This window comes from Acartia tonsa, chromosome 10, assembly GCF_053477335.1.
Source record: "Acartia tonsa isolate MP-2025a chromosome 10, ASM5347733v1, whole genome shotgun sequence".
Classification (NCBI taxonomy): Eukaryota; Metazoa; Arthropoda; class Copepoda; order Calanoida; family Acartiidae; genus Acartia; species Acartia tonsa.
The window spans coordinates 144,171-165,979 of record NC_137269.1 but is presented as its reverse complement, the minus strand read 5'-3'; the positions used below and the strand labels follow the sequence as shown (position 1 = coordinate 165,979).

Sequence of the window (21,809 nt, the reverse complement as noted above, 5' to 3'; positions counted from 1 at the left end):
CGCCACTATTAACGATTAAAATAAAATGTAGTGTGATTTCGCTATCATGAAAATGGGGAAAATTAAAGCAAATTTCTTTACATGTTAAAAGACAAATTTTTTATTGGTTTATATTCTAAAACTTTTTTGATTATAACAATTTATTTTGTGTACATGTAGGTGTTAAAATTATTTTAAGACTATAAATACAAGTAGCTTGATGTCTGTCCGTCCCTTAAGATCTCGGTAACCACTGAAGCGATCGGATTCTACTCTTCAGGGAATATACCTACCGGTCCTTTAGTGGTTTTAGGCTATTTTCTTGGGGGTTGGGACACCCCCAACCTACCAAAAAACTAAAAAAAAACACCCCCCAACAAAAATTTATTTAAATTTTTTTTTAAATCTCTGTAACTGCTGACCAAATTGGGCTCTACCCTTCTGGGAATATATATACTGGTCCTCTGGTGGTTTTAAGCTATTATCTTGGAGGTGGGACACTCCAACTCCCCTAAAAATAAAAAAAATTCCCCACTTCCAAAATTCATATTTTTTTTTATTTTTGTAAACAAAGGGGGGGACCACACTGCACCATGGGCCGAAGCCCCCATGAATCCTCCCCAAAAAAAATATTTTTTTTTACAGATTTTAATTTATTGTATGCGAACAACCTGGGTTTAATTTTTACGAATTGAAATTTTTGTGCATACAGCGCACAACCTAGGTTTAATTTTACCACAGAGTAATTAAACAAAGAATAACTTTTTTAAATATTTCTATTTTGGAGGGTTGACTTCATAGGGCGAAGTCCCTAGAGGCTAGGGGCGAAGCAGCTAGTTGTTAAATATATTGGGCCAAATTGGAGAAAAATTTCATATAATTAGGGTCAACATATTTTTATATGATATGATTATCCTATTTATCTGATTATTGGAATACTGATTCCTAATACAACAAATTACAATGTGATAAGCAAAGCATTTTTACAATCAAGTCCTAATATGTATGTTTGTCCTTAAATAGTATCCTGTATTTAAGCACTTTTACAACAAATTTGCTTACAATTTTATAAATTTATATTCTTATTCTGCTTATTCTGACACTCTACAAGTTTTCGTTTGTCTTACCGCTTCGCTTTCATGTATGTTGTTACACTTGCCTGTTATTAATTCAGGTTGAAGAAAAAGAATCCAAAAACCTTTCTTGTCCCCTGCTATGATATAGACATTGTCTGGCATGCTCACCAGGTACAGAGATAGATAGATAGATAGATAGATAGATAGATAGATAGATAGATAGATAGATAGATAGATAGATAGATAGATAGATAGATAGGTAGATAGATAGATAGATAGATAGATAGGTAGATAGATAGATAGATAGATAGATAGATAGATAGGTAGATAGATAGATAGATAGATAGATAGATAGATATATAAAGTTAATAATTCCCTGGGGTTTTATATCTTTGATAGTTGTTAGTTTTCTCTTCATTCTCTCCACTCAGTGGTCCTACAAAATAATATCTAAATTTTCCAAATATCTGTAATACAAAGTAGCTCTGTCTGTCTTTCTGTTTGTTTGTTTTTTCCAAAAGATCTCGTTAACATTTGAACCGATCTAGTTCTCCTTAACAGGGTAGCTTCTTATAGGTCCCGGGAAGGTTTATAACTATTTTAGGGGAGGGTTCTAATACCCTCCCAAGAGAAATCGCCCCTAAAAAAAAATTACATCACCCCTCCAAAAAATTAAACGCTAGTATATCATAATACACTTGTTTGGAAGCGATTTTTTCTTTATTTGATTATAGGCAGAGGAGATTTTATTAAATTGTTTACCAATTGGTCCAGTGGTTTCTGAGATTTCAAATATTCAAATATGTGTACATACGAGATATTTCTGAAATTTCGGATCATGGAAGGAAAACAAAGTATTGGGTTTCTCGTATTTCCACAGTAGATTTTCTCCTATTTCTAGGCCCTGCGGGGGGCTCTAACCCTGCGGGGACTTATTTCCTAACCCTGAGGGGCAATCATTTACAATTTCCTAATTTAAACTAAAATAACCTATCAACGCTACTGTGAAAATACGACGCAAATCGCTACTTCGTTTTCTTTCTATTATCCAAAATTTTTTAAATTATACTTATTTAGAAAAATTTATTTTTTTCCCTTCTATTACAATGAATATATTAAAAAGTTTTCTGCAATGTAAAAGTTTTATTTTGTTAATTTGTAGCATACTCATACCACGTTTTTGTGGTGATACTTTCAATTTACTGAAATGTTAAAATTTGGACAATTTTGTACAACAGGTGAAAAAAATATAATTTTTTTTTTTTTTTTTTTGTTATAACTAGTGCGCACAAAAAAAAGTAAATATTAATAGTTATTTTTTGCATCGTATCATAAACAGCTTTTCGCAGTAATAAAATGTACAATTATAACATTAAAACCAGTTTTTTTTACCTGAAGGCATGGGCTAAATAATTTTTATATTCATAGGAAACTGGACATAATACAATGCTAGACATGATTTTTCAGTATGGCTGAGAACCAATTTTAATCCACTGAACATTAATTAGTTTCGAGGCAATACGGGAATAGTTATTTCTTTCATCGTATTATAAACCGCTTTCCGCAGATATAGAATGTACATTTTCTATTCGTAGAAAGCTGGATATAATACAATGCTAGACATAGTTTTTTTGTATGGATGAGAACCGGTTCCTATCCACCAGATTTGAATAAATACGAGAAATATAATTACCACTCCTAAAATTTTAAGGAAGTTACAATTTAGAATTTTTTTGTTTTTTTGTGGTTATAATTACAGAAATTATATTTTAAATTGTGGATAAGTTAAGTTTATTCGTTATTGGGTATTTGTCACCAAAAAAGCAGAGATCTAAAGGCATAAGACAATGGCCAAAAAATTTACATACATAATGATGATTCACAAAATTACCCATTCTATAGATTAAATTTAATGGTTGAATCGTTCGAACGTGCAATTTAATTAACCAACCAATAAAAATTTACTTAAGTCCCCAAAATTGTTCAGCAATTGAATAAGAAAACGTTATTATAAAACATTGGGGACTAGTGTATTTTATAGTTTGAGCAAAGGTAGCATCAATATTGTATTTTGTTTTTCTTATTAAATAAACTAGCGGTTTCGCCCGTAGCCTCTAGGGGCTCTGCCCCAAGACGTAATTAAAAAAAAAATTAAGTGCCTCTGGTGATGCAACCACTAATTTAAAATTATCTGCTTAAAAAAATTGGGGGGGGATTTTTTGTTTTTGGGGTTGTTGAGGGTGTCCTACCCCCCAAGAAAATAGCCTAAAACCACCACAGGACCAGTAGGTATATTCCCTGAAGAGTATAATCAAATCGGTTCAGTGGTTACCGAGATCTTAAGGGACGGACAGACAGACAGACGGACGGACGGACAGACAAATTCAAGCTACTTTGTATTATAAATAAGTAAAGAGAATGGTTCACCACTTGAGCTATAATCCGATTCAGAAAATCTAGGGATAATGCATTTGTTGAAAAGTATTTTTCTGTAGTTTTAAATTGACATTTTTAAGCAATTGAAAAAACATTCTTTAATTAGGGTAATGTAATGTAATGGGGCACCGTAGCTATGTAAAGCACTTAGTTACGGTAGAGAACTAAAGTACAAATCAAACCATGTTGCTATCACAACATGTTGTCTCAAATTCTCCAATAATTCACGCAACCTCCCTCTAGTTGCAGTAAAAGAGATATTATTGGGTAGTTCGGATGCCTAATAATCAAGTGTATAATACCAATACATCCCTTAATCCCAGGCTCCTCTAAGGAGAGCGTAATTCATTATGGTGACTTAATCTGGGACACCTGCCATACTCGGCGAGAGTTTGAGTTGTGTTAGTTAGTGGCTATACAACGGTGTCTTGGCATACTCCAGGAGTCTAAGAAACTAGTCTTGGCTAATCCAGGGACAAGGGAATGATATTCTGACAAACAACTCTAAAGGAAAATTTCCCAACAAACCTCTTCCCCTTTTCCTACCCTTCTTTCCCACTCCTCTTCACTTACATGATAAAAACAAAATATACCACCAGATACTCAATAAGGTTTCGTGTTTTTTTTTGTAGAATTGTTGGTTAGACTGGCTACCCCAGTGGCTAATCAATCCTGGCAATGTATTTTCTCCTATATTCCTGGTATTAATTTTCTTAAAGTTGGAAAGAAGTGCACTTTGAACAGTATATGTATACTGTGAGCTATAACTTTGAACAGTATATGTATACTGTGAGCTATAACTTTGAACAGTATATGTATACTGTGTGCTATAACTATGAACAGTATATGTATACTGTGAGCTATAACTTTGAACAGTATATGTATACTGTGTGCTATAACTATGAACAGTATATGTATACTGTGAGCTATAACTTTGAACAGTATATGTATACTGTGAGCTATAACTTTGAACAGTATATGTATACTAAGAGATATAAGTTTTCCGGAATTTTAATGTAGGGAGTAGATTTGAAATCTGCATCAAATTTTAAGGATTTTTTATAAAATTCGTTTTTTGTAAAATTCTTTATCTAAAAGCGAAAATACATTTTAAGTTAATTAATTTTGACCAATAGGATAGGTGGATTTTAAACTACCTGCGCTCTAATTGGTTGAATAATGTACGACATCCAATCAGAGCGCAGATTTTTTAAATCCACCAATCACAGATGCCAAAATTAATTAACTTAATTTGTATTTCCGCTTTTAGATAAAGAATTATACAAAAAACGAATTTTATAAAAAAAATCCTTAAAATTTGATGCAGATTTCAAATCTACTCCCTACATTACAATTCCGGAAAACTTATATCTCTTAATGTATACTGTGAGCTTTAACTTTGAACAGTATATGTAATGTATTTATATCTGGACTTAAGATAGAAAGATAGGTAGAAAGATGTATAGATAAATAGATTTATATATGGATAGAAGATAGACAGATAGATAAAAAGATGGATAGATATATAGATTTATACATGGATAGAAGATAGACAGATAGATAGAAAAATGGATAGATATATCTGTAATACAAAGTAGCTTGATGGGTATCCGTCTGTCTGTCCGTCCCTTAAGATGTAACCACTGAACCGATCGGATTCTACTCTTCAGGGTATATACCTATTGGTCCTGTGGTGGTTTTAAGCTATTTTGGGGGGGGATGGGACACCCATTAGTTCACATAAAACTACTGGCAGCACCAGTAGTACTTTTTTTTTTAAATTACCTCTTGGGGCACAGCCCCTAGAGGCTAGGGGCGAAGCCGCTATTGGATTTATAAATGGATAGCTAATTAGTTAGACAGATTGATAGATAATAGATATATGGATAAACAGACAGATATATAGATAGATGGATAGATCATTTAATTATCTGTTCATTCGTCCATCTATTAATCCGTCCGTCCATTCAGTACATATATAAAACTTTCTTTTCTAGGTGCATCCATACGAGTACGCATCTGATTGTAGTAAAATTCTTGGATTTGTCCTCAAACATGACGACTCTGTCAATGACAGGTAATTTGGGCCGGATACTTATTTGGCCGGATACAGGTTATCCGGCTGATTTATAATGCCTGATAATTGGTATCCGGCAGGATATTTGGCCAACGTTCGATATCCGGCAAATTACTGGATGACCTTATATCCGGCCTTAGAAATCAGCCGGATATCCGATATCGGGATATTTTCAATATCCGTTATATTATATAGCCCACCCCTTATATTTAGACATAATATATATAGATGGTCCATCTCACCCCAAAATGTCCAACTTAAAAAGTGATTCCTTAGCTGACAAAAACCTTTGTTAATTTTTGCATTTAAGCAATCCAAGTGACAACATTTTATGAGGATATAATTTATGGAAAAATAACTTTATCCTAATGAATTCAACTATTCAATATAGCTTATTATAACATTTTATAACTTATTACAGGTTTTATAATGTGCTTTACACTATAATAGGAAATAAATTTTTACTTGGTATAATTTACCCAAGAAAACTTTATTTAAATGTGACTCATTATGCGAACAAAATGACAAAAAAAGATATTTCTTACCAAAATCTGTACACAATTTTAACCAATACCAAGGTCGGGTTGTTATTCAAATGTTATCCTATAGGCTGATTTAGAGATTATATCTCTAAATTATCTCTATTGACAGTAGGGTTGGGCTGGATACTTTTTTGGCCAGATACCGGATATGCGGCTTATTTTAATGCCGGATAGTCGGTATCCGGTCTAATATCTGGCCAACGTTCGATATCCGGCAAATTTCCGGATATTCAGACGGATATCCGTATATCCGGCATTATAAATCAGTCGGATAGCTTCAATATCCGGTATTGTCTCTGTTGACAATAGGGTTTAGCCATACCAGCTATCCGGCTGATTTCTAGTGATGGATATCAGGTATCCGGCCGGATATCTGGCTAACGTTCAATATCCGGCAAATTACCGGATATCCGTTATTAAATAGTTTCAATGTCCGTTATCCGGCCGGATATTGAAAATGGCCGGACAACCGGCCAAACCTTTTATCCGGCCCAACCCTGATTGACAGATACCAAGACTAACAATTGATAGATATCCAGACAAACAAGTCAAATTACACTATTATTAGTTATTTCTCGCATCGTATTATAAACGGCTTTCCGCGGATATAGAATGTACAATTTTTTAGCCCCAAGGTGCCAAAGGCACCGGCTAAAAAAACTGGTTTTAATCTTATGATTGTACATTTCTATATTCGTAGAAAACTGGATATAATACGATGCTAGACATAGTTTTTTCGTATGGATGAGAACCGGTTCCTATCCACCGGATTCGAATGAATACGAGAAATGTTATAATGTTATTTCTTGATAATATTTGTCAATTAAGATCTGAGGGATCCAAGTTGAACAATGCTAACGATGTGACCCGGGCCATGTGGTTCGAGGAGTTCAGGGTCCCATTCCCCAGACCTGGATCCATGTTCAGGGGTAACCCCCCTCAGGTAAAAATTCATCCTATTATATAAAATAGTAAGGTTTTTTGTCTGAAGCTTAAGACTTTTATAAGTACTAAACAGTTTTATTTCTTCATTTTAGGAAGGTTTACATAGATCCTAAAGATTGCCAATCTTTACCCTATCAAATAAGATCGTCTAGTAGATAGGTTCTAGAAATTACATTTGCGCCTCAAGATGCTATAGGTGATCCACTAGTGGATAAATTTTATAAAAGTCTAACCATGATGACGCGTCTCTAAATTTCTGAATTTCCCGCCAAAATGGAGCAATCGCGTGACTTCTTATCAAAATACAAGCTTATTATTGGATAGACCTAGACAAGGACCAACCTAATTGGTTAATTTTGGCGGCACATTTTAAATTTGAAAAGTTAAGTCATAAATAGTTATATTTATGAATAGATAGATAGACAGACGTACGGAGGATTGAAAGACAAATTGATAGATGAATATTGCATTGCTTTTATCCCCTTCTATAAAATGTAAATAGGAAATTTTTCTTGCAAAAATTTCACTGAACTTTACATGAAAAATTCTTTTAATGCAAAAAGATTCGCAATATTCTTTATTTCTTCCTTTTAAACTGAAACTTGGACCACCCTGATTACGAAATCAAAGATCTTCATGAATTCAAAAGTAGCGCAGCTATGGGAAGCAAGAAATGTCTTAAATTTCCAAAGTAAAAAATTATGGGTTTGTGAAAAACAATTTACAAATTTGCTTTAAAAAGCTTTGACGAGCTGCTAGTATGTGTGAATAAATAGCCTTTAATATACAAATAAGCTCCCCTAAAATTTTCGTTAGCATGTTGAAAATTTCACCCCCCTAAAGCTCACACATACCCTTCTGTGTTGGGGGTTGGGTGGGGAGGGGTGGTCTAACTGATATTAAAAAGATATTGACAAATATTCGCAGCTGAAAGTTTGCATTATTCCCTTTCCAAGATCAACATTTTTACCCAACAAAAGTTTTGTGAACATTGTAGCAATGTACAAACTTTACTTTTTGCCAGCTCAGCTGCTATATAATTTATTAGAAGCTGCTATATAATGTACTAGAAGCTGATTTATACTGCACTAGATGCTGCTATATAATGTACTAGAAGCTGCTATATAATGTACTAGAAGCTGCTATATAATGTACTAGAAGCTGCTATATAATGTACTAGCAGCTGCTATATAATGTACTAGCGGCTGCTATATAATGTACTAGAAGCTGCTATATAATGTACTAGAAGCTGCTATATACTGCACTAGAAGCTGCTATATACTATACTAGATGCTGCTATATAATGTACTAGAAGCTGCTATATACTATACTAGATGCTGCTATATAGTGTAATAGAAGCTTCTATTAAATTTACTAGAAGCTGCTATTTAATGTACTAGAAGCTGCTATATAATGTATTAGAAGCTGCTATATAATGTACTAGAAGCTGCTTTATAATGTACTAGAAGCTGATTTATACTGCACTAGATGCTGCTATATAATGTACTAGAAGCTGCTATATAATGTACTAGAAGCTGCTATATAATGTACTAGAAGCTGCTATATAATGTACTAGAAGCTACTATATAATTTACTAGAAGCTGCTATATACTGCACTAGATGCTGCTATATAATGTACTTGAAGCTACTATATAATGTACCAGAAGCTACTATATACTGCACTAGATGCTGCTATATAATGTATTAGAAGCTACTATATAATGTACTAGAAGCTGATATATACTGCACTAGATGCTGCTATATAATGTACTAGAAGCTGATATATACTGCACTAGAAGCTGCTATATAATGTACTAGAAGCTGCTATATAATGTACTAGAAGCTGCTATATAATGTAATAAAAGCTGCTATATAATGTACTAGATGCTGTTATACAATGTGCTAGAAGCTGCTATATACTGTACTAGCGGCTGCTATATAATGTACTAGAAGCTGCTATATAATATACTAGAAGCTGCTATATAATTTACTAGAAGCTACTATATAATGTACTAGCAGCTGCTATATAATGTACTAGCAGCTGTATTTAATGTACTAGAATCTGCTATAAAATGTACTAAAAGCTGCTTTATAATATACTAGCAGCTGCTATATAATGTACTAGAAGCTGCTAAATACTGCACTAGATGCTGCTATATAATTGACTAGCAACTGCGTTCCTAGAATCTATTGTAAGGATGGTAATCAAATATACTTAACTATTCTAAGTCTTCAATCTAAAAATAAAATAGCATAAAACCATCTCGTGACCAATGTAAATCGGAGAGTTCACTCGGTTCCATCTCTCTGATGTCTCTAAGTGGTTACTCATGAAGCAACGCGCAAAATATACATTTTTACATATTTTTACTGTTTATTGTTCATATTTCATCTAAAGTTTAGTTATTTTTGCGCTACTCATAAACAAAACTGTCCTTGTTTTTGGATATTTCAGGTGCAAATTTCTTCAACTTGAACTTATATGTCGAAAACATCCTTCAATTTTAAAAACGTATTCAGGGCTATGGCAATGGAAGTAAACTCTGAAATGCCACTAATACATTAAAATTATTGAAATATTTATATCCCCGGATAAAAACTTTAAATTTATTTAAAAGAAAGCAAATTACAAAACTTTATTTGGGGGGGGGGGGGAGTTTAAACATTAAATAACAGTGCCATTGCTGTAGAATTAATTTAAATCTTCCTGAATTTAAAAAAAGAACAACTAAGCGTGTCCTTATATCTCTTACAGTTTCAAAGAAAGTATGGACTTCCCCCTGGAGTTTTGGTTATTTAGATGCCCCCCCCCCCCCCCCTCCTTTGTCTGACCTATGTTTCTGCTGTAAGCACACCCAGGGAAATCTCAGGAGGCTGAGATAGGGGTAATTCAAAAAAACAGATCTTATATCCTCAAGTTCTTTTAGACGGATGGGATCTGAGTCCTACCTCTTACATTTCAAAAGAACACAACTCTAATTATTTTGGGGGATTTTTAAGCCTATGTGATCAATAGAAATATTGTAATTTTACATCATTGATGATTAAGACAATTTGATTTGATTTTTTTCTTTTTTCTTCATAGACTACTAGCGGCTGCGCCTCTACCATCTAGGAGCTCTGTATTCGAAGTGATAAGAAAAGCAGAAAAGTAGTCTGAAACCATTATAAGAATTATCTTAAATAAATAGCCTAAAACCATACCTAAAACCTTTGTGAAGCTTCCATAGAATGGAGAACTCAATTGCTTCAGTTATTATCGAAATCTTACGCTACAGATTAACAAACCTTACTACTATATAATAGGATTCCTTTTCCAGGAATGTATCCGTGAAAAAAAACTTGAAATAACTTGATTCTAAGTTTTGCTCAAGTTTGTAGGCTAATGCTCCCCATGCGGGTCAGCTCAGACAGATAGGAACAAAAAAATCACCATTTTGAAATGAATGTAGAATATACGAGGATATTATGTCAGGAGAAAAAGTGTCATCAATTTAGGTTTCAATATTCTCTCGCATTAATTGGTTGGTCCGTTTATCCAGTAGGAGGGGAGGGGATGGGGGAGAGCTTGTTTTAGCCCGCTACAGAGTTCAATTTATAATAGAATTAGAACATAAAAATCTGGTGTAAGATCCAAGTAATAATAAATCCATTAATTTTACATTATATACCTTATAGTTAATTCAAACATTTTAGTATATTTATTTTGATTTCAAAGTTTATAAGAGGATGCATTTATCCTGGTAACTTGAGCTTTTAAATACTGATTCTTGGAACAATTAGGCAATATCTTATAAGCGTAGCATATGAATCACTAATATTTTTTTGCTTAAAATTTTAGATATAATTTTTTCTTTTCTTCTAGGTATATAAGTAAATGTTCGTTTGTCCGACTGTCTATGCTTTGATGGATAATAAAATCCATGGATGTAAAGGGCTAAGACAATGGCTCTAACCCTGCGGGGCAATCACGTAACCCAATATAACCTAACCTAACCTAAATAATAATCAAAAGCCATTTTAAAAATACGACGAATCGCCCCTTAAGGGGCATTGCCACGAAAGGGACTATTCCCGAATTATTTTGTATTTCTCAATAAGTGGAATACTATTACAATTGTTGTGAGATATTTGATCAAATTAACTTATCTATTTATTTCATGGTATCAGCAGACGTGATTTGAATTAATCTGTCAAGGAAACAGTGCTTCAGAAAAGAATATATTTTCCGCCAATATATTCATATAATTGTTCTAAAATCAATCAATATGAACTAAAGGGATAAAAATTATCTTTATTTTTTTTTGTTTAGGGAAGGTTGTTCAGTATCACATCTGATTTTCAAAAGAGCCTGCTAGCCCCAAGAGAAATGGACGTCAAAGGTAAGTACTACTAGCTTCGCTCCTAAGATTAAAAAGGGATGGAGAATGAGGCTATCTATAATACAAAGTAGAATGATGTCTGTTTGTCTGTCTAAAGCTTAAGATCTCTATAACCACTGAACCGATTGGGCTCTACTGTTCAGGAAATATACCTACTGGTCCTGTGATGGTTTTAAGCTATTTTCTTGGGGGTTGGGACACCCCCTCCCCAACAAAAAAAAAAAAAACCTCCCAAAAAAAAAATTTCTTTCAATTTTTAAAGCTAAAATTAATTTTTATTTACTTTTTCTTTTTAAATCTAAAGTACGAAAAAATAGGTTGCTCAAATATCTTGGGAAAAGGCCCCTAGAGGCTAGGGGCGAAGCCGCTAGTTATAATATAAAAGTAACAGGATATCTGATGGTTTGTTGTGAATAAGCTCGCTAATTACTTAACATATATAGCTCTCATTTATAGTGAAGTTTCTTAATGGCCTTTGGAAGGTGTATAACTATTTTTTTTTATAAATTAGAAAGGGGTGGGTATACCTTCCCCTTTTCTTTAAGTATTCCAAGTGATTGAGGCTTGTCAGTGAGCAGCCGCTAGTTGAATTCATAACAATACTTTTTATTTATTAAATTTAATTTTTAATAAAAAGGAGACCGAATAATAACTTTTTTTTCTATTTTTCAAAATTTATTGGAATTTTTGTTTTTAGTATCAGCTGTTAAAATCTCAGATCTGCCAGAAATGGAGGCAAACAGCCTGGTCATCTCTGTACAGTTAGAAACAGATTCAGGTAAAGAACAGCCATGTCATCTCTGTACAGTTAAAAACAGATTCAGGTAAAGAACAGCCATGTCATCTCTGTACAGTTAGAAACAGATTCAGGTAAAGAACAGCCATGTCATCTCTGTATAATTAGAAACAGATTCAGGTAAAGAACAACCATGTCATCTCTGTACAGTTAGAAACATATTCAGGTAAAGAACAGCCATGTCATCTTTGTACAGTTAGAAACAGATTCAGGTAAAGAACAGCCATGTCATCTCTATACAGTTAGAAACATATTCAGGTAAAGAACAGCCATGTCATCTATGTACAAATTGTAAAAGATGGTATAGAAATGAAAAAGAACAGCCATGTCATCTTTGTACAGTTAGAAACAGATTCAGTTAAATAACGACCATGTCATCTCTGTACAGTTAGAAAAAGATTCAGGTAAAGAACAGCCATGTCATCTATGTACAAATTGTAAAAGATGGTCTAGAAATGAAAAATGGTATAAGAAAATATTCATTCAAAACTGTCAAATTGTCAGCCTGGCATTATTTGTCAGATCATTCAACAATATTCACATGATAAATATTAAAAGTAGGAAATCTTTTGACGCAAAAAATGGAATTATAAATCTTTTCCATTTCTTGTTTTCTTATTTCCACCTTACTTTGTCCTATCCTCCAACCTAAAGCATTACCTTCTGTGTATTCATGTTTTAAAAAATTAACAGATAATCTAATTTAATAATAATAATTTATTGCATCTTATTATCCACTTTAAGCAGATATCATTAATAAAAATTTATAAGAATAAACCAGTTTTGTAAGCCCCGAGAGGATGAAGTCCCTGCTAACAAAATTGTTTTTAATTTTAAGATTATTATTTTAATGCTCGTGGAAAATTGTCTATAATAGATTCTATACATGATTTTTTCGGAATAGCTCATAACCGGTTCTTCCAGCGGATATAAATCAGTTTCTAAGCCATACTGGAAAAGTATTTCCACTAAAATATATGCAAATAGATATTTAATCGAAGAGGAAATCCTGGAAGAAAAAATCTTTCCTTCCAGTAAATGATTCATAAAAAGTCTACAAAACATAGCTAAAAAACTACTCTAAAATCTAAAAATAACATCAAAATTACCATCAAGAAGCAAATGAAAATTTCTCCTTTATGGCTAAATAGTTAAAGTTGCAAAAATAGGTTTAATTGGAAAGATTTAGCTTTTTTTACCGTCGACATTTTCTGTCCCTTGATAGCAATTTCAAGTTTAAAAAATCATTTTTAGGCTATATATACCACACAAACTACCTAACTACCTGACCCTTTATCTGTCTATGGCATGCACTAATTTAATTGTTAGACTACCATGTAGAATATCTTGATCTAATATTAGATTATACATCTGCAGTGGTTAGAAATACATTTCCCTCATTCATCCTCCAAGTTTTTATCTTGGGTTGGTAAAGGTACGATGTCAATGGCGGTGAAATTAATCTACAACCCATTTTTACCCCAATAATTATGGGAAAGTATAACTTTCACATAAAGTCTTGTTTTTGCATTCTCAAAAATAATTAATAAATCTCTTTTCTTTTTAAAAGCGAAGCTTTTCTATAATTAGGGTCGGTCCGTACGTCCATCCGGGACGGATACCTTTTTACGTTAATTTAGGGATGTTAGAATTGTCCTATTGATTTCAAACTTTGCATGGTGATTTCTGTAGTAGTTAGGTTCTGATTGTTTAGTTCTGACACTGTTAATGTTTGTTTGTCCTACCGTTTCAGAGCTTCGCTTTTATGAATGTTGTCAACCTTATTTTGCTATTATGTCTTTTGATTAATATGAAACACGCTGCCATACTATACATGTTAAAAGGATTATTTGTGGAGCTTTATGTCAGCTTAAGAACATAACATTTCCATTAACAAGAAAAGACAGGCATCAAGTACACTTGTAGAAATAACAGAAAAATATAAAAAATAAATGTTCTTTAGTAATAAAAGTAGGAATAATGATAAGAATAATAATAAGAATATAATAATAGTAGCAAAGCTAAAATGAATCTGCCAAAAAACTCTGAAGTTCATAAATGATCATTCCATCTTTACATGCATATTATATGGATATAGCACATAAATCTGTAAAGTGTATGTATAATCATCCCATCTTTACATGCATATTCTATGGATATAGCACATAAATCTATAAAGTGTATGTATGATCATCCCATCTTTACATGCATATAGCACATAAATTGTAAAGTATATGTATGTTTATTAAGCTATAAAAGTTGGAAAGAATTTTAATGAATATAATAGTTTTGAAATCTGCATAAAATTTTAAGGAATTTTTATAAAATTCGTTTTTTGTATAATTCTTTATCTATAAGCGCAAATACAAATTAAGTTGAATAATTTTGACATCTGTGATTGGTGGATTGAAAACTATCTGCGCTCTGATTGGAGAAGCTTAAGTGACGTACATCATTCAACCAATTAGAGCGCAGGTAGTTTCCAATCCACCTATCCTATTGGTCAAAATTTATTAACTTAAATTGGATTTGCGCTTTTAAATAATGAATTATATAAAAAACGAATTTTATAAAAAATCCTTAAAATTTTATGCAGATTTCAAATCTATTATATTCATTAAAATTCTTTTCAACTTTTATAGCCTAATGTTTATCCCATCTTTACATGCATATTCTATAGATATTGCACTTAAATCTGTAAAGTTTATGTATGATCATCCCATCTTTACATGCATATTTTATGGATATAGCACATAAATCTGTAAAGTGTATGTATGATCATCCCATCTTTACATGCATATTTTATGGATATAGCACATAAATCTGTAAAGTGTATGTCTGATCATCCCATCTTTACATGCATATTCTAAGGACACAGCAGATAAATCTATTTGCTACACAAATTTAGATAAAAACAGATTGGTATGTTTATGTTGTGTATTAAGAGAAAAAAGATGATTATGTCCAATTGTATATTACAACCAACCCCTTCATTGCACGACCTTTTTCTGGAAGTCCTAAGTGCGCATGGTAATGGGTTTAAGGGCCAAACCATTAACAATTCCCCCTACTCTAACTATTAGTGTCACGAGAAAGACATAGAAGCAGTAGGTACAATTTTCAACGTCTCTAGTATGGCGCGCTGTGGGACAGACTCTAACCCAAAACGCCTTATGCCGCGTGTTTTGATATGATATTTGTGTACCAAAGGATCTCGATAACCGCTAATCCGAAGTCCTGGGAAGGTTTTTAACTATTATTTTTTTTCTTTTAAAACAAAAGAAATAAAATAAAAAAATGGACCGTTGAAATCAGCCCTCCCAGCCGCTATCTTATAATAAACTAACAAAAATAACCAACAAACAAGTTGAAGAAAAAAATATTTTGGTCCACATCCTCTGATGATAAATTCTAGATAAAAGTTTCCATTTCTGTTTCTTGGTAGAACATGGCGGATTCCTCACTGCCACGCTAGATTAATCATAATTCTCAGATAATGCTTCTACACGGAATAATGCATATAGATTTTTTTCGTGTATTTTGCATGTAGAGTTTAGAGCTGATATATTACAGTTTCTTTTTATAAAATCAGCAAATTCGAATTATTCAGTTTTTATGTCACATTTTTTTCAAATTAATATATGTTTTGTTGATAGCTGTAGTCAATTGCATTTAAAAAAAAACACCATTTAGGTCTACTTTTAAAAAAAGTAGGTTAAAATTATTTAGTTGTCGTTGTGAATTTTACTGAATAAACCGATTGTATTATTCAGATGTATGAACAGTAAATCATTTAAATAATATTGGGAGGGTGGTGGTGCCCCCCCCCCCCCCCAAAAAAAAAATATTAATAACCTTCTCATGTAATATAAGAAGCTACATTGTAAAGGAGAACCATATCGTTTCATCAGTTAGCAAGATCCTTCGGTACAGAAAGACACCTAGACAGCAGGGAGTAAGGGAGCGGACAATGGGCAATTAATTCAATATAAGAGTTATCAAAGAAAGGCCATGAAATCCAGATTAATCCAATAAATTATGAGGAAATTATAAAGGGATTGTTAATTAAATAATAGATTTCCATAGCATCATGTAAAGTGAAATCACAACTTGTTTTTGATGAAATATATTGAGGTTTTATGGTGTGATTTTTATATTACAAGATTATTGGACCCGGCCAGCTGCTAGCTGGCTGGGCAAGAATATGACTGCCCCTTTTTATTCTGTTTATTTCCCTTGCCCCTTGCCCCCACCTCCCTTCTCCCCATCTGCTACATTCAAAATTAACACAACGAGTAGTTATTTATCTTGCCCCCACTTCCCTTCTCCCCATCTGCAACATAAAAAACAAACACAACAAGTAGCGGCATTTCATGCGCTAGTACCCAAACTCAGTCAGAAACTGCTAAATTCTTGCACATTCCCTTTAAGCCAGTACCCAAAGTCTGAGACTCCTAAAAATTGAATATTCGATCCATTGTCCCCTCCCTTACTCCCTGCCTAGACAGTCATCCTATTACTTTTACATAAGAATTAATTTGAAGATCCCCTAAAACCCCACCATATCTTATTGTCATCATTTGGAAGCAATAAGCAAGGACGTACAAGCTTTTTGCATCTTTTTTTGGGGGGGAGGGGGAGTAAAATGTAAATTAAAAATTTGTGGGGGGTAATTTTTATATTCTTAGGCAAGGATGTACAGTTCATTTGGGTGTGGGGGGGGGGTTAATCACCGCTTTACCCACCGCCCTTATCCCCATCATTGGACGTCCTTGAGCAATATTCTATTTTTTCTTTATCTCTGTAAAAAATGGTGTCAAAAAATCAAAACTATTTTTCTACTCTCGCTACCACTATTTCCTCGCAATATATTATATTTACAGTGTTCAAGTTCTTATATAGTTTAACTTATTTACAGTTTTATGTTTTATATCTATGCTTTTAAGTTTTCTAAATATATTTAGTAACAATTTTAATTTTTATATCAAGGCTGGATTCCCTTAATTCAATTTATGAAAATTATTTTATTTATCTTAGAATTTTTTTTTAAAGAAATAAGCATTGAATTATAGCTTTTGATTTATAGGAGCAAAGCTACTCTATAATTTACTTTGCCTTTCCGTCAGTCAGTCCGACAGCTATAGGGGGGCAATGTGATTTCTCGGCTTCTATTCAAAATTAACAGCTGAAATTTTTAGTGAAGATTTCTACGACATAAGCGCATCTAATTTATAATTTTTTATGTACATCTCTATGTCTGTCTTATTGTTCAAAAGATGTAAACGTTATTTTTTAAGGTTTAATGGTTTTTTTGTGCCTAGCTACTTATAGATATTGACAGTACGGATACAAAACCAATTAATATCCGCTGGGTTAGAACCGATTCTAAGCAACACTGAAAAATCATGTATCGTATTTAAAAAATAAAATTTATAGAAAATTTTTGTTAGCCTCGAGGGATCTAAGGATACGATACATAACCTTTCAGTATGATTTTTCATTTTACCATCAGCGGAAAGCTGTCTTTAATACGGTGTGTGATAAATAACAAACAAAGCGTGATTATATACGAAAGATAAATATTTTAATTTTAGGAAACCACCAGAAGCCAAAAAGCAAGAAAAAGAAGACAGATCTGTACACAAACCTTGTCAGGTTAGACAGTTTAAGCGGGACAAAATGTCTCAAAAATCAGCCATGTGACGTCATAAAAAAGAGGGAGATGCGAGTAGAAGTGTGAAAGAAAATCCTTTAAAATTATATTACATATTTTGTCCCGCTCCAAAGATTTTATAACATTTGAAAGGTTGAAACTATTTCGATAAAAGCAGAGGTATAATCTATGATTACGGATTTGTCCCTATAAAAAAGGTATTCCACAGCTACTTTCAGGAATTGTTAGTTTCGTGACATCACCTCTTAAGGGGCGTTTTGTCGTATTTTCACATTAGATTTTTTCTATTGCGGGGGGGGGGGGCTCTAACCCTGTGGGGCCAATTGTCAAACCACACCTAAAATTACCTATTGTGAAAATACGACGAAACGCCCCTTTAGAATTTAACAATGACAACTTTTTTTAAATTTAAAATTAGATCTCAATAATTTTCTTATTCAGTGTAACAAATGATAACAACCTAGAAGTAGATCATCCCGAGGGACTGGTACAGTTCACTGCTACTCATACCAGGAATATTAAGATTTAGATAGATAGATAGATAGATGGATAGATAGATAGATAGATAGATAGATAGATAGATAGATAGATAGATAGATAGATAGATAGATAGATAGATAGATAGATAGATAGATAGATAAAAAGTTTATAATCTAATTTATGTATTCTCTTTTTCTAAGAAATTATGTAACTAATTGAGTGTTCCGGGGAACAAAAACACTTTTCAAAACAGCGATGCTTGATCATTGGATCGTTCAATACATAAATCAACATTTATTATTGTTGATTACGTAGATTTTTTTACCAAAATACGGGATATTGGGCACCGTTTACTGGGTAGCCCGCAGGGTTAGGGCCGCAGTTGTAGGTCACGCAGGGTTAGGGCCCCCGCAGTTGTAAAGTATTTTTAAAAATTAAACTTATATTTTTTCTAATTTATTTTCTATAAATTAAGATTGGGGGGAGGTTTAGCGAATTATTTGTTATATAATAAAATTGTTTTTGTAATTGAATTCCAAGTTGAAAGTTTAATATAACTTGTGAGCATCTGACTGCAACATACAGTTTATACATTTTAGTATAATTATGTAATACAGTTTTAGTCTTTTATAAACTATTTTCAAAAGTAGTGCAGCTAATTTGTTAGCTATTTTACAGTTTATGGTTCAAATGAATTAATTTTTCTTCTTTTAAGAAACCCAACAGAAAACATGTTAGGGCTCTAGGGTGTAATTTGTAATCTTATCTTTTTTTATTTATTTTTTAAATTAACTTAGTGGGAGGTAGGTTGTGCTAAAATTTCGTAAAGGTGAGCTTTTTTTGCTTAAAAACAGAAGTAGAACGATAATATTCACTAAATATTTTTCATTAATATTTTTGTCTATTATTATTTTCAATAAGGAATATACACATTTAGTGAATATTATCGTTCTTCTACTGTTTTTAAGCCTTAAAACTCACACCTATACGGAATTATAGGACAACCTACCTCCCCCTTTATTATTTTTCTCTCGTTGTAATTTAGAAAGCACATTTAAAAAAACATCCAAATTTAAAAATCAATCTCTTTATTTTGCTTTTAAATGTAAATGATTGCAAAAAAACAGCCAAAAAGTTTCTTATGATAATTACAATTTTCAAACTTTTGTCAAAGTCATTTCTTTATAATCTATTTTCAAAGTTTTTATTTAATGCTGGTTCAATCTGCTTGAAATAATTTTAATTTATATATTTCTTTTTTTTAAGCATGAAAACTGAAGACGAAGAAAGTCCCTCAAAAAAAAAATTCTGACGTCATAAAAGTGAGGGATGAGGAGAGGACAAGCGGGAAAGAAAACCCCTAAAAAAGAGATGGATAATTCCTCATTTTTATGACGTCACATTGAGCGACTTTCTTCGTCTTCACGAAACCTATCCTTTTAAAGATTAAAATAATTGGTTTTTTTGTAGCATAACTAACAACAGACTAACGGATCAAGTAAATTATATATTAGACGCTTATTGTTGTAGAGAATCTTAATATTAGCTGCTTATCTTGAAGAGCAGTCGAGTAAATCACAATTTTCCAGAATGTTACGAACTGACAGACGGACAGACAAATAAGTCAAATTATAGAGTAGCCTTGCCACTAAAATAGAAATACACACCTTTACTTACCTCGTAAGGGTGGGATTTTACTTCAATTTTAAGTGATCATTTAGAAAATCCATAGCATCATCCGCGTTTAATGGGATGCGATACTCTAACACCCAAGGATATTAGGTTAATTAACATGCATCAGACAACCAACTCTTTTTTGCACTACCTTTGTCTGAGAAGTCCTAATTGTACATAGTAATGAGTTGCGCCTGTTTATGGGCTAAGGCATTCACCTACTCTTACTATTCATGTCGCGCACCAGACATAGCAGCAGAAGGAACTATTTTTAACGCGGTAGTGGTCCAAGGTTCAAACCTATCACCTCTCCGGCGATGAGCGGATGCGCTACGTGTTGAACCACGATCGCTGGTAAATAGAAATACATAGTTTCTTTTAGAGCTGAAAAAGTAATTGAAATTCAAATTCAAATCTTATTAAACTTGCCTGCAGTCAACCCAAGCTGAATATTCGAGCCAAGAAGCCGGGCAAAAAATCTGGGATGGCCGCATTCTTTGGATGTAATCCAAGGTAAGAATGGCTGCTTTTAGTATGGACGAGAGCCGGTTCTAATCCAGCGGATATTAACGGTTTCGAAGCCATACTAGGAAAAAAATACGTGGATACTATGACATAGGAAAAAATGTCAATTTAGGTTGCTGACATCGACATAATATATTGGTCAGTTCGTTCATTCAGATGGGGATGGGAGGGGTTAATGAGGTTGGAAGGGAAGAATAGTCATTTTACCAAGCTAAATTTATTAGAGTACATGATAATCTGGTGTAAGATCCAAGTAATAATTAATCCATTGCGGTGATAATTATGTACAGTTTGACTTAACAATAGCGTTTGATTCATGTACGATTTAAATTCATTAGTTACCAGGTAGGCACTGGACAATAAACTGGAAGTGTTACCCGAAGTTTTAATCCACTTTTAAAACTTTGAGAACTTTTATTAAATTGTGATTGGTTGGTTCAACACTAGTAATGTCTTTTCAACTTTCAATCGATAATTTTAATCTACAGAATTTTGGTAATTATCAATGGGAAAGTACATCGATTTTCGTCTATTGTCTTTTCCTTTAAGATCCCTGATAAACCTATTAGAATTGCGTTATTACTTTATACTTTACTAGAGACCTCTAGGGGCACTTGAGGAGAGGAGAGTCGAATTTGATAACTCAATTTATTATTTTAGATTTTAAAACAAAAAGTTTTTTTGGGGGTAATTTTTTACTAGAGGCGATTTCTCTTAGGAGGGTTGTGGTAAGCTCCCCAAAAATAGTTATGAACCTTACCGTGACCTATGAGAAGCTACCCTGTTAAGGAGAACTCGTTCGGTTCAGCGGTTAGCGAGATCCTTTGGTACAAACAGACTCACAGACAAACAGACACACAGACAAACAGACAGACAAACATCCTTTTACTTTATTATAAGGATTTTTTAAAATTTTTTTGACAAACTAAACAAAATATAAATCGATTGAACCAATGAATCTCTCATCTTACTTAATAAAAAACGCGGATTAGATTTAAAATTGCGGGAACCCAAACCCTGTGGGCCTTTATAATAACAAGGATATTCTTATTGTAGACAAGAGAGTGTAGCACAATCTGAATAATAATAACAAGAATATTCTTATTATAGACAAGAGAGTATAGCACAATCTGAATCATAATAACAAGAATATTCTTATTGTAGACAAGAGAGTATAGCACAATCTGAATCATAATAACAAGGATATTCTTATTGTAGACAAG

At 32.8% G+C, this 21,809-nt stretch overlaps 2 protein-coding genes across 2 annotated transcripts in view; both read left to right on the top strand.

Moving 5' to 3' along the window:
- The window catches only part of LOC145330362 (uncharacterized), a 50,872-nt gene extending 32,436 nt beyond the window's left edge, over positions 1 to 18,436 (top strand). Inside the window, exons 10-16 of the mRNA XM_080174998.1 lie at positions 1,154 to 1,226; positions 5,489 to 5,568; positions 6,939 to 7,053; positions 11,368 to 11,437; positions 12,135 to 12,215; positions 17,828 to 17,888; positions 18,349 to 18,436. Of these exons, the coding sequence (XP_080031124.1) occupies positions 1,154 to 1,226; positions 5,489 to 5,568; positions 6,939 to 7,053; positions 11,368 to 11,437; positions 12,135 to 12,215; positions 17,828 to 17,888; positions 18,349 to 18,436 (568 nt within the window). The remainder of the gene's footprint in view (positions 1 to 1,153; positions 1,227 to 5,488; positions 5,569 to 6,938; positions 7,054 to 11,367; positions 11,438 to 12,134; positions 12,216 to 17,827; positions 17,889 to 18,348) is intronic.
- Positions 18,437 to 20,469: 2,033 nt separating this feature from the next.
- Positions 20,470 to 21,809, top strand: part of LOC145330679 (uncharacterized) — a 41,968-nt gene continuing 40,628 nt past the window's right edge. The window contains exon 1 of the mRNA XM_080175337.1: positions 20,470 to 20,574. Within this exon, the coding sequence (XP_080031463.1) occupies positions 20,546 to 20,574 (29 nt within the window). The 5' untranslated portion in view covers positions 20,470 to 20,545. The remainder of the gene's footprint in view (positions 20,575 to 21,809) is intronic.